We start from the raw sequence: 13,251 nt of genomic DNA on the forward strand, positions 1-13,251 counted from the left end.
GTTTTCACTATCATTAGGGAATGTCCTCTAAAAAGACTGAGATTTGGAACAGTTCATGAAAATAATCTGAAGGACACCATAATAAATCTGGGAAGTTATTTCCTGTTTTAAGCTGGCTTGGCTTAAAGACCTCACCACCATAAAAAAGAATGTCATGTCTAATTTTTATGTGACTCTCCAAGTTCCTTTATGCAATAAACTCATTCCTTTTCAACTCAATCTTACCTAAACTAGATTATTCATTAGACAGTTTATAGTTTTACATGGATGATCTTACCATCCACAAATTATTTTTGGATGTTATCATCTTCTGTTTTTATTTTTTCATATGCAACCTGTATTCTTGCAAGAACTGAGGGGGTGTGGGTTGCCATTTAGGCCTACCACTTAATTACCTCTCTTCCTTCTTCTGGTGAGTGTCTGAGTCATCTGCAAAGGCAAGTTCATTCACTCATTCAACAAACATTGTTAAGCAACACTGTTTTCAAGGCGTGTACACTCTGAGAAAGAAAATAATTACATAAATAATTATATACAGTACATAAGCAATTTAAGGTAGAATGTGGCATAACTAGCTAGTGGAATTTTGAAGAGAACCTTTTTCATCAAGGAAATGAGTTTTAAGATGGGACAGGCACAGAGTAGGAAGAACCACATGAGCAAAGTCGGGGAGGTAGGAAAGCACAGAATACATTCAGAGTAAGCAGTGAGCTGTCCCTGAAGTGTTTAGGCTGGTTAAGGAGCAAGTTTAGAGTGTCCAATTGGAATAGCAACAGTTAATACACACTGAGGGCTTCTGAGTTTCTAAGCATTGGGACTACCCAGCAATGGACAAAACAAACAAAATCCCTGATCTTGTGGAGCTCATATTCTAGTAGAAAATGATTATCAGTAAACAAAACAAAATAAGTAGCGTTTTAGGTGGTGACGAGTACTGTGGAAAATGCTAGAAGGGGAAAGGGACTATGTGCATACCTATGGTAAAGAAGGTGATCAGGGAAGGCCTCAACCAAAGGTCACATACATTCCAACTAAGGTCTCAAGTGAGAGTTTGAGCCCTGCGGGATAACTTGAACAAGAGGGGCAGCTTGGAGGCTCTCAGGTATGAATAGGGGAATAGTAGCCATCTTTCCATCACACCACTGATACTGTCAATGGAACCTTTTTTCCTATCAGTTTGCTACTACTACATGGAAATTTTGGTGGATTTCTCTTATATGGAAAAAACAAGCAGATATTACCTCTAGTAATTTTCAGTTAATACTATCTTTATGCAGCTTTAATTCCATGGCCTGTCACTTTAAATACCTTCTTGACATTAGATCATGTTACTTTCCTGCAAAAAAAACGAGATATATACTCAACTTCAGCTATGTCCTAGCCTTGTTATATGGCCAAAATGCCAAATTCCCATTGGTTCAACCACTATGGAAAATAATATAAAGTTTCCTCAAAAAATTAAAAATAGAACTATCATTCGATCCAGCAATCCCACTTCTGGGTCTTTATTCAATGAAAATGAAATCACTATCTTGAAAAGCTAGCTATACAACCCTATTTATTGCAACACTATTTACAATAGACAAGATATGGAAACAAGAATACCGAAGTGGGTTGCCATGCCCTCCTCCAGGGGATCTTCCCAAACCAAGGATCAAACCCAGATCTCCTACATTGCAGGTAGATTCTTTACCTTCTGAGCCACCAGGGAAGTCCTTGGGATGTAATATATAGCAAGTGACTATAGTTAACAATACTGTGCTATGTATTTAAAAGTTGCTAACCCCCATCAGGTGATCTCACTGGGTTACCATCATTTCTAATCAGCATAACTATATAAGCTATGGGGCTTCCCTGATGGCTCAATGGGTTAAAGACATAGGAGACACAGGTTCAATCCCTGGGTCGGGAAGATCCGTTGAAGGCAGAAATGACAACCCACTCTAGTATTATTGCCTGGAAAATTCCAGAGACAGAGGAGGCTGGCAGGCTACAGCCTATGGGGTTGCAAAGAGTCGGACATGACTGAGCACATGTCACATACATATATAAACTGTAAGAACAAGGTATGTCAGAGAGCATTATTATTAATATGTAGATATATACTTTTAAATATAAGTAAGCATTTTGGACTGAATCCTTATGTTGAAATTCTATTAGTAGTTTAAATATAGAGTAAGGTAATAATGGTGATTGTGAAAGTTGTTAATTTTATGTAAAGAGATTATGGAGAGCTTTCCAATATTTAAATAAACAGGGGGATTAACTGAAAGTTAATACAAGAAAGATTTGACTAGATAATTTTAGGAAGAAAATGATACCCTCTTGAGCCAAAAATATACATTTAATTTAGTAACAAAGGCATGCAGAAATAAGCACATGAGAAACTAAAACTCTAAATGAGAGTAACAATCTTAGATCTGCTTATGAAAATATTCATAAAGTATTTTCTTCAGAGCACATGCCCTCTAGCTTCTAGAGGGCTACTATGAAATTGAATCTTCTCCATTGGCCAGGAGATAAAGCAAATAAAATTTATCGTATTCAGCTTCTATTAGAAAGGAAGGGAAGTTTAACAGTAGGTGCAATGTCACTATCATATTACATATTACAACATTACTGTGTAGAGAAGTATTCTATACAGAAGAACTAGCGAGAAAATACTTTGCCCCTCACCTGACCATAGTTGAGAGTAGGCTGTTCTTTAAAATCACAATATGTAGTAGCATGACTTCAGGAACATGTAGAAATTATAATGCTGAGAAGTTGTTCCTGCATTAGTTGAAACTTCTAAAGTTTGGTTACTAAATTTTTTATGATAAAATTGTAAAAATAACCCAATTCTTTTTTTTAACCCAATTCTTATATAACCATTCAGATTTGTTCTCATACACCGTGTTGCAGGTGGATTCTTTACCATCTGAGCCAACGGAGAAGCCCTCTTATAAACTAGAAGGTAAGTATTAATTTTAACATTTATCTTTTCAGCACTCAGTCAAAACATGAATTCCATGCACCTCTTTGAAGTCTTTTGAATGATTTTTGAAATTAAAGTTAAATCCTAACTCCTTACCATGGCCTATAAATTTCTAACATGATCTGGTTTGGCTCTGGTCTCATGTACCATTCATCGCTCATGCCACTCTCCTCCTCCCGCTTGACACCTGTCTCCTCCTGTTCCTTTAATGACAAGAGTTTTTCCTCCTGGGGCCTTTGCTCTTGTTTCCCTCTACCTTTTGTATTCTTCAAATCTCAGGCCAGATATCACCTCCTTTGAAGTCAGCCTATGAAAGTGGTCCACCTCCACCTTTATCTGCATTAATCACATTAGCATGCTTTATTTCCTTCATGACATTCATCTCCACATGAAATTATCTTCTTTTTAAAATATACTTATTATCTGTCACCCAGACTTAGCGGTAAATTACATGAGAGCGGGAACTTTGTCTTGTTCAACTTTGTATCCTTACTACTTAGACTAGTGCCTGGCATAGAACAAGTGCTCAAAAAATACTTGTTAAATAAATGCACATGTAACTTGACATACATGCTGTTATGACTGAGTCCCAAAAGGACAATAGATAGGTGCCAATCTCCCCTACATCTAAAGTCAGATGTTAGCCTACCATGTAAAATATGCCAAGAAATTGCGGCTCAGTATTATTCATCACTCATCTCCAGTTCAAGGCTGGGGGATGGCTGGGGTGATCTGATGACTCATGAAGAGGTATTGCTTTGAAGCTACCTGATAGGTACTCACACCTCCCACTGGGGGAAAAAAGAGATGCTTCCCCTTACCTCAAGCTACCTGAGAGGAGGTTTCAGGGAAATACTTGGAGAACTTGATACATGTCACCTGAAGTCTGGGGGAATACAGGGACCTAGGATCTGAATCTTTCCTGAGAAAACCAAATCAGATCAGAGAGAATGCTGCAAACCAGCTTCATGTTCACCAACTGTAGATACATGTGAGTTTTTCTCAGGGGAAAGTGTATTATGTTAGCAATTTACTTTGTAACACACCAAAAGTAAGATTGGTTAATGGGATTGCTAGATGGGTGGATGGATGGATATGTCATAAATCAAGTGTAGCAAAATGTTCCCAGGGATGGTGGTAAAAGCTGTTTTAAAAGGGAGTCCAGCAAGAAGGTTGTTTGGCTGAGCACACAAGGGATCTAGTTGAGGGTTGAAACTTCAGAAACCCAAGGGCTGAAGGCTAGGATCATTAGTGATGGCCTGAAAGTGCAGTGCATGGCATACATCTGAGACCTCTGAGAAGGTCTACCATCTTCCCCTTCACAGCCCAAACCTGGAGGAATCTAAAACCTTAACCAGCATGTAGTTAAGGAAGAGGAGGCATAGATATAAAGATAGAAAACAAAACAAAAGTGGCCTGTTTTGCTTCCTCTACTGAAGTTTCCAGCCTGAAGCAGAACTGAGCTCAGGAAAAGGGAAAGCTTTAACCTGAAATGAAGTTTGTGTGATCTTCATGAGATTTCATCCAACACAGGGGGAAAAAAAGTGGTCCTCAGAGAATTTGAAGACAAAATATAAAAGCATTCACACTTTACTGAATCCTGCTCATTTAATACAATGTACATGTCTAACAAAACCCAACCCTGGCTGAAAGAATTCTAATTTAATAGCCTATCAAATGTTCATTTATTCAACAAATATTTATTGAGCAACTTCTATCTACCAGAAATTGGTGTAGGTAGTGAATTTACAACAGTGAAAAAGATAATCATCTGACTAAAGTAGAGAAGATTTATTTAATTTCTTAAAAAAAAATTGAAGTGTAGCTGATTTATTAGTTTCAGGTATACAACATAGTGATACAATATTTATAGATTATATTTCATTTAAGGTTATTACAAAATAATGGCTATCTTTCCTTGTGCTGTACAATATCTACTTGTTCCTTATTTATTTTATATGCAATAGTTTGTGTCTCTTAATCCCATAACTCTATCTTGCCCCTCTTCCCTTCCCTCTCCCCACTGCTAAACACTACTTTGTTCTTATATTCTTGACTCTGTTTCTTTTTTGTTATACACATTTGTATGCTTTATTTTTTTAATTTCCACATATAAGTGATAACATAAGAGTATTTGTCTTCCTCCATCTGACTTACTTCACTAAGCATAATAGTCTCTAGGTACATCCACACTGTTGCAAAGGGCAGAATTTCATTCTTCATTATGGCTAGGTAATATTCCATTGTGTATATATACCACATCTTCTTTATCCATTCATCTGCTGATGGGCTTGTGTTGCTTCTATATCTTGTTGTTGTTGTTGTAGTTCACTCACTCAGTCATGTCCGAGTTTTTGCAACCCCATGGACTGCAGCATGCCAGGCTTCCCTGTCCATCAGCAACTCCCAGAGCTTGCTCAAACTCAAGTTCATTGAGCCAGTGACACCATCCAACCATCTCATCCTCTGTCGTCCCCTTTTCCTCCTGCCTTCAATCTTTCCCAGCATCAGGGTCTTTTCCAATGAGTTGACTCTTCAAATCACATGGCCAAAGTATTGGAGTTTCAGCTTCAGCATCAGTCCTTCCAATGAATATTCAGGACTGACTTCCATTAGGATTGACTGGTTTGATCTCCTTGCAGCCCAAGGGACTCTCAAGAGTCTTCTCCAACACCACAGTTCAAAAACATCAATTCTTCGGCACTCAGCCTTCTTTAGGGTCCAACTCGCACATCCATACATGACTACTGGAAAAACCACAGCTTTGACTACATGGATCTTTGTGACAAAGTAATGTCTCTGCTTTTTAATCTGCTGTCTAGATTAGTCATAGCTTTTCTTCCAAGCAGCAAGCGTCTTTTAATTTCATGGCTGCAGTCACTATCTGCAGTGATTTTGGAGCCCCCAAAAATAAAGTCTGTCACTGCTTCCATTGTTTCCCCATCTATTTGCCATGAAGTGATGGGACTGGTGCCATGATCTTGGTTTTTTGAAGTCTGAGTTTTAAGCCAGCTTTTTCACTCTCCTCTTTCACCTTCACGAAGAGGTTTTTTGGTTCCTCTTCACTTTCTGCCATAAGGGTGGCGTCATCTGCATATCTGCAGTTACTGATATTTCTCCTGGCAATCTTGATTCCAGCTTATGCTTCATCCAGCCAGCATTTCTCATGATGTACTCTGCATAGAAGTTAAATAAGCAGGGTGATAATATACAGCCTTGATGTACTCCTTTCCCAATTTTGAACCAGTCTTTTGTTCCATGTCTGGTTCTACTTGTTGCTTCTTGACCTGCATACAGGTTTCTTAGGAGGCAAGTGAGATGTTCTGGTATTCCCATTTCTTTAAGAATTTTCACATTTTGTTGTGATCCACATAGTCAAAGACTTCAGTGCAGTAAATGAAGCAGAAGTAGATGTTTTTCTGGGATTTTCTTGTTTTTTCTATGATTCATTGGATGTTGGCAATTTGATCTCTGGTTCCTCTACCTTTTCTAAATCCAGCTTGAACATCTGGAAGTTCTCAGTTCACATACTATTGAAGCCTGGCCTGGAGAATTTTGAGCATTACTTTGCTAGCCTGTAAAAAGAGTGCAATTATGTGGTAGTTTGAACATTCTTTGGCATTACCTTTCTTTGGGATTGGAATGAAAACTGACCTTTTCCAGTCCTATGGCCACTTCTGAGTTTTCCAAATTTGCTGTCATATTGAGTGTAGCACTTTAGCAACATCATCTTTTAAGGTTTGAAATAGCCCTATATCTTGGCTATTGGGAATAACTCTTCTATGAACGTTGGCATGCATGTATCTTTTCAAATTAGTGGGACATTTATTTTTGGACATATACCCAACAGTGGCATTGGTGGATCATATGGTATTTCTATCTTTAGTTCTTTGAGGAAACTGCATACTATTTTCATGGTAGCTGCACCAATTCATATTCCCATCAACAGTTTACCATATTCCTTTTTCTCCTCATCCTCACCAACATTAGTTATTTGAAGACTTTTTAATGAGAGCCATTCTGACAAGTGTGAAGTGCTATCTCCTTTTGCTTTTGATTTACATTTCTCTAATAATTAGTGATGCTGAGCATTTTTTCATGTGCCTGTAAGCCATCTTTATGTCTCGTTTGGAAAAAAAAATGTCTATTCAGCTTCTTCTTGCACATTTTTTAAATTAGTTAAAATATATATATATATATATAATTATATGAGCTGTTTGGGCTTTCTTGATGGCTCAGTAACAAAGAATCTGCCTGCAATACAGGAGACATAGGAGACTCAGTTTCTATCACTCAGAACCCCTGGAGGGCATGGCAACCCACTCCAGTACTCTTGCAGGGAAAATCCCACGGACAGAGGAGTCTGGTGGCCTACGGTCCATGGGGCTGCAGAGAGATGGACATGACTTAAACGATTGAGCACTGCATAGCACAGCACATGAGCTGTTTATATATGTTGGATATTAATCCCTTATGGATATCTTCCCATTTCTTTGTATCATTTTCAAATTCCTTCATTAATGATTTATAGCTTTCAGAGTATAGGTCTTTCACATTCTTGGTTAAGTTTATTCCTAGGTACTTCTTTCTTTTTGATGTGATTGTAAACGGGATCATTTCCTTAATTTCTCTTTTTTGATAGAGACTTCAGGGTTTTCTATCTATAATATCAGGTCATATGTAAATAGAGTTTTTCTTCTCTTCCAATTTTCTTCTCTTCCTTTTATTTCTTCTTTTCTGATTGCTGTGGCTAGAAAAAGTAGAGAAGTTTTGTTTTTCATAAACTGCTTTTTAAAAAAATATTTATTTGGCTGTGTCAGGTCTTATTTGTGGCACATGGACTCAATAGTTTTGGTACAGTGGGCTTAGTTGCTCTGCAGCATGTGGGATCCCAGGTCCCCAACCAGGGATCAAACCCATATCCCCTGCATTGCAAGGCAGATTCTTAACCACTGGACTACCAGGGAATTCCTGAGAAGTTTTAGAAGTTTAAAAGAATGTTATAGAATGGTAACATTCTATATTTTGATAGAGATTTGGGTTACATAGGTACATGTATTTGTTAAAACTAGAGTTCAATACTTATTCATAGTGTTTATCTTTTGATGTAAAATTTACCCAAAATAACATGCACAAGTCTAAAGTGTTTGCTGACTTTTGAAAAGTGGGTGATCATCACAACTCTGCTTTCCTCCACTATCAGAAGATAATTTTGCCTCCCATTTCACTGATAAAACAGAAGCCATCTGACAAGCATTCTCCAACTTAGAAATGTAGCCAAACCTCTCCTTTCTTCATTTTGTCATTGTAAACAACATACACCTACTCCCACCTGAGGTCAATTTCTTCTTCTGGTTTTTCCTCCTATCCTTTCCAATCCTCTCAGAAGCCTTGCTTTATTGGATTATTCCTCTCCTCCAGAATTTTCATTTCAAGGAGCGAGCTTGTTTAAGAACTAATGCTGAATTCTCTCTACTACCTGAGTCCTCACACCTGCCATTCCTTTTCCTTGGAACAATTTCCCTATTTCTTCCCCCTTACTCATCATAAACCCTACTCACCCTTCAGGTGTTTCCTTAGATTCTATTCACTTAGATATAACTTCCCTGACCTTCCATCCCACACTATGGTAGAAACTATTGAGCTTCCTGTTTCATGACACTCAGCTCACCTTTATTTGTTTTATGTATGTCTTGCCCACAAGACAAACATGGCCTCTGTCCTCAGTGTCTTATTAACTACTAACCTCCAGTACTTAGTCTAGCACCTAGCACGTTAAAATATTTGTTGCTGAATGAAAGACTTAATTAAAATTCAATCATCTGTAAAATGTAATGTTTTAAAATGTCTTCTCTTCCTTCATAGATTTAAATTTTTATTCTAATAGCTATTAGAATAATAGCTTTCCTAGGATTGGGTTAAATTAGAAGGGCATTGTGACATTTTTGTTCTTATAATTTTTCATAAATATGTTCTAAAATTTAAGTGACTGTCTTATACATAAAAGATCCTCTGCAAGAACTATTTCATAGTCATAAAAATTCTATAAAGTAGAAAGATCCTTCAAGATCCTATATTTCAATATCCTTAGGTCATTCTTTAAAGGAAGAAAACCAAAGTACTACGGTACTTTTATGACTGTACTGTTACTGAATTTTTACTCAGATAGGGGTATCTTATGCTAAAGACACCATGGGGGAAATTCTGGAAATTCAGAGTTCTTTTTACCTTTCAAGTGTGAAGCAAGATGATCATCTGTTAGTTTACATAACTACATATTCTAAATAGTTTAGTTTTTCTGAGCAAACCTAAATTCATTCAGCATTCACTGATAGACACTAGAGACTTAACATGAAACACAAATCACTCAAGTATGTAACCATCACATATATATGAGCCTAAGCACATAAACACAGACACACACATATATGTACACACACGCACACAAAAAATTTGAGGAAGTAGAGCTACTAAAACTAAATAAATGAGAGATCTTTACATACAAATATGTTTCTCCTTAGAAATAATTTCTGCTGCCAGCCTTGATGTAAGTCTTATTAACTTTACATAACTCCTTTCACCAGGTCAAAATATAGTACCAACTTAAGTACATTTGGGGCCTCCACAGACTACCTCTTCTTGACGTCCTATTCAAATAAAACTAGACTATTGAGCCAGACTAACTGAAAAGGCAATGCAAGTTTTCACTGAAGCATAACAAAGCAAGATTCTCAAAACACTTCTCCAGCTGTGTATCTCCACACCAGCCCTTCAAAACAGGAGCCACCTCTACTCCCTTCCTTAAGTATAATTTAGCTTTTATGCTTTGATGCTGTTGAACTGTGGTGCTGGAGAAGACTCTTTAGAGCATCTTGGACAGCTAGGAGATCAAACTAGTCAATCTTTTTTTTTTTTCCAAACCAGTCAATCTTTAAAGAAATCAACCCTGAACATTGACTGGAAAGACTGATGCTGAAGCTGAAGCTCCCATACTTTGGCCAGCCTGATGCCAAGAGCTGACTCACTGGAAAATACCCTGATGCTGGGAAACATTGAGGGCAGGAGAAGTGGGTGACAGAGGACGAAATGATTGGATGGCATCCCCGACTCAATGGACATGAGTTTGAGCAGACTCTGGGAGATAGTGAAGGACAGGGAAACCTGGCATGCTGCAGTCCATAGGGTGGCAAAGAGTTGGGCATGCCTTAGCAACTGAACAACAACAAGCTTATATAGCTTTTAATTTTTCTTCCTTACCCTGAAACTGACCAGCAAACAAGAGCTCTTAGGGGATGTGTTGGAGGATGTGTTTGAGCAGATATCCAGAGGCAATCCACAATGATTGTCCAATTTCATGGCAGTCTCCTTCCTCAAGGAACTAAGGAACAGAAGGTAAAAGGAACAATCAATAAGCACGGTGGAAAAGCAACATACCAGAGTATGTTACCTGTTGAGAGGTGGGAAAAATTAGGGGTTCTGAGATAGGGCAGAGAAGCCTGAAGGTGAGCCTAGGGTTGAACCTGGTCCTTGACAACGAATTACCTAACCAGTATTTGTGGAGCTTCCTGTCTCATTTCTCAGTGGTCGCCATACAGTGGTATTCTCCTTTACAGTCAAGGCTTCCTTTGGCCAGATGACATAAGAAAGAATAACATGTGTACAGGCAGCTAAAAGCTCTTCCGATATACCAGAGGTGGTTTGGGATGGGAAAGTGGTCTCTGGGCTTCCACGGTGACGCAGTGGCAAAGAATCCACTTGCCAATGCAAGAGACGCAAGAGACACCGGTTCCAGCCCTGGTTTGGGAAGGAAGATCTCTGAAGTAGGAAATGACAAACAGCTCCAGTTTTCTTGCCTAAAAAATTCCATAGACAGAGGAGCCTGGCTGGCTACAGTCCACGATAGGGTTGCAGAGTCCCACAGGACTGAGGCTGACAGACTCAAGTGGTCTCCGAGGTCCCTAAAGTCTAAAACGCGCGTGTCCAAGTGGCTCCGCACTCCTTAGTTTAGCAGTCCAGAGGGGCAGTTACATCCGACGCAAAGCGCTGAGTGGCTCAGGGTACATGCTCCTGAGAATGTCCAGCTGGCCTCAACCTCCAGAAGAGCCAGCTCGCGTTGGGTTTCCGCCAGCTCGCGTTGGGTTTCCGCCAGCTCAGGCCGCCTGCGGTCACTCCGCCCACTGCCTCTGTGGACCTCCGCCCCCTTCTTTCCCTTCCGCGCTCCGCCATTTCCGACTACGCCTCTAGCTCATTTGGGCCCTCCTCGGCTTCCGTCCCAGATGATCCCTCCCCGAGGCTGCCGCTGCCTCCTCCTCCCGGAGCTGGGGCCGCCTCCTGGGCCAGTGGCGTAGCCGGACTCTGCGTCGCGGCCAGCTAGATAGGGGCGGAGGTCCGGAGCCCGGTCTGGACCCGAGCGGGGGGCCATGGAGAAAGCGGCCCGAGGCACTCTCCACACCGACTAACGCGGGCCCGTTGCGGCTGCAGGCGCCATGGACCGAGCCCCCGCAGACCAGGTACGCGGGCTTGAGCCAGGCCGGTCGGGCCGGGAGCTGGGGGTCGCGGCTTCCTCCCGGGCGGGCCCTCGTCTCCGAGCGTGGGCCCGGACGGCCGGAGCCCTCGGGTTCCTGCTGGCGCAGACCTCCTTTCCCCGGGATCCTGGCGGCGCCCCTCTTCCTGCATTGTTTCAGATGCTGTCTCGAGCTTGGGGGCTTTTTCAGCCCCGATTACCCCCGGGCTGGGGACTTGCTTTTGGCCCCCCTGACTTGTTTGGTGAAAGGGGCCAGAAGATTCCTAAGTTGTCCGTTCTTTCCAAGGAGAGGGTTTATAACTTCACCAAATACTACCCCCCTCCCCCTTCCCTTCAGTTCTGGAATGTGTTTTCAAGGTGGAAAGGCTTCTCACTTAGAAAAACTGTCAGGGAATGTGTGATAACTACAGATGAAGGAGGGGTTATGGGCTTTTAAAGATCTACGTTCCCTTGAGTGAAGCATTGTTTTTGCAGTGGTTTTAGGGAGGTGTTCCTTTTAGATATGAAATACTGCGGTTTCCCTTTGCCCTTCTAGCCAGTTATTTTGCCAAAAAAAATAGTATTTTTAAAACATCGATTTTATATTTTAAAGGTGTAGGACCCGAAGGACGAGTTCATTTCCGAGCCCGTTTTCGTATTCACGAAGTCCCATTAGTGTTTCAGTTGCATCAAATTATTGATTATCCAAGCTAGAAGGTGCTGGGAGGCTGGGATGGTGACAGTGTTTAAAAAAAAAGGAGAAAAATCTAAAATAATAGTTTTCTTCCCTCCAAAAAGTTTCAGTATTTTCCATTCTGAGATCTGTATGAAAGGATTTAATTTGATGAAATGGAAGTTTACTCACTGTCCATTCCCCCTCTTCAGTTGAAGGCCTTGCCCAGTAATGAACTCGGCAAATAGATGAAGGAAAAGGAGAGATTAGGGATTAGCCTGATTACTTTACAAATGGATAATTAACACCTGAATAACGAGAAAAGATTTCCCAAATTCTTGTATTTGTATATATGTAGCTGGAATTTATGTGTATATATGTAACTAGTTCAGATTTTGAAATCGGGCTCTTTCAGCAGACAGCCGCTTCCTGGTTGTGGATATTTGTTTTGTTTTTTTCTTTTTCTTTTTTTTCCTTTGTATAAAAATCTTTAATAAAAGCTTGTGTGAATATGACTGAAAACACAAGCGAGTTTTATGAAACAGTATGTGTATTTACCAAAGCAAAACTGATGGGGGCCCCTTGACAAATTAATGCAGGCTTTCCTGTGATCCAAGGTATTTTATATGCCCCCATATCCAATTTAAGGAAAATTAATTTTTCAAGATACCTATCAAAAAGCACCCGAAATTTCAAAGCCTGAGAAGTGAATAAGAAATTTTCTTGAATGATTTTCCAGTACTTGTGTTACTAATGAAAGGGTTAAACATTTTGTTCCTTCACTAGGATGACAGAGCTGTAACTAGTAATGCTGTCATGTATATACTTATGGTTCCATGTATATGGTTCCATGTATATACTTATGGTTTCTTTCATCCTAGAGGAAATGTAATTAACTATTTAGATGGTAACTTTTAGCATAGTTATTTGTATGTAATTATCTTGATAGCAAGTGCTATGAGCAGATTCTTTAGAGAGCCCTTTTGTCTTTCATCCCGTATCTTTCCAGAGTCCACAGCCTATTAAAATCTTGTAGAAATTTAAGCTTCAGAAAAAAACATAAATGTAGGTTGAAGAATTTTTCTTTTTTTTCTCTCC

At 39.8% G+C, this 13,251-nt stretch overlaps 1 protein-coding gene and 1 long non-coding RNA gene across 2 annotated transcripts in view; one reads left to right on the forward strand and one right to left on the reverse strand.

Moving 5' to 3' along the window:
* Nucleotides 1–7,292: 7,292 nt before the first annotated feature.
* LOC122443632 lies at nucleotides 7,293–11,188 on the reverse strand. Its single transcript, XR_006270073.1, has 3 exons — nucleotides 10,520–11,188; nucleotides 10,235–10,355; nucleotides 7,293–7,727 (listed from the first exon to the last, which is right to left on the reverse strand). It is a non-coding gene; the product is annotated as an uncharacterized LOC122443632 (long non-coding RNA).
* A 53-nt stretch (nucleotides 11,189–11,241) lies between these two features.
* Nucleotides 11,242–13,251, forward strand: part of SECISBP2L (SECIS binding protein 2 like) — a 55,776-nt gene continuing 53,766 nt past the window's right edge. The window contains exon 1 of the mRNA XM_043472044.1: nucleotides 11,242–11,487. Within this exon, the coding sequence (XP_043327979.1) occupies nucleotides 11,464–11,487 (24 nt within the window). The 5' untranslated portion in view covers nucleotides 11,242–11,463. The remainder of the gene's footprint in view (nucleotides 11,488–13,251) is intronic.

Source organism: Cervus canadensis, chromosome 6 (genome assembly GCF_019320065.1).
Source record: "Cervus canadensis isolate Bull #8, Minnesota chromosome 6, ASM1932006v1, whole genome shotgun sequence".
Classification (NCBI taxonomy): Eukaryota; Metazoa; Chordata; class Mammalia; order Artiodactyla; family Cervidae; genus Cervus; species Cervus canadensis.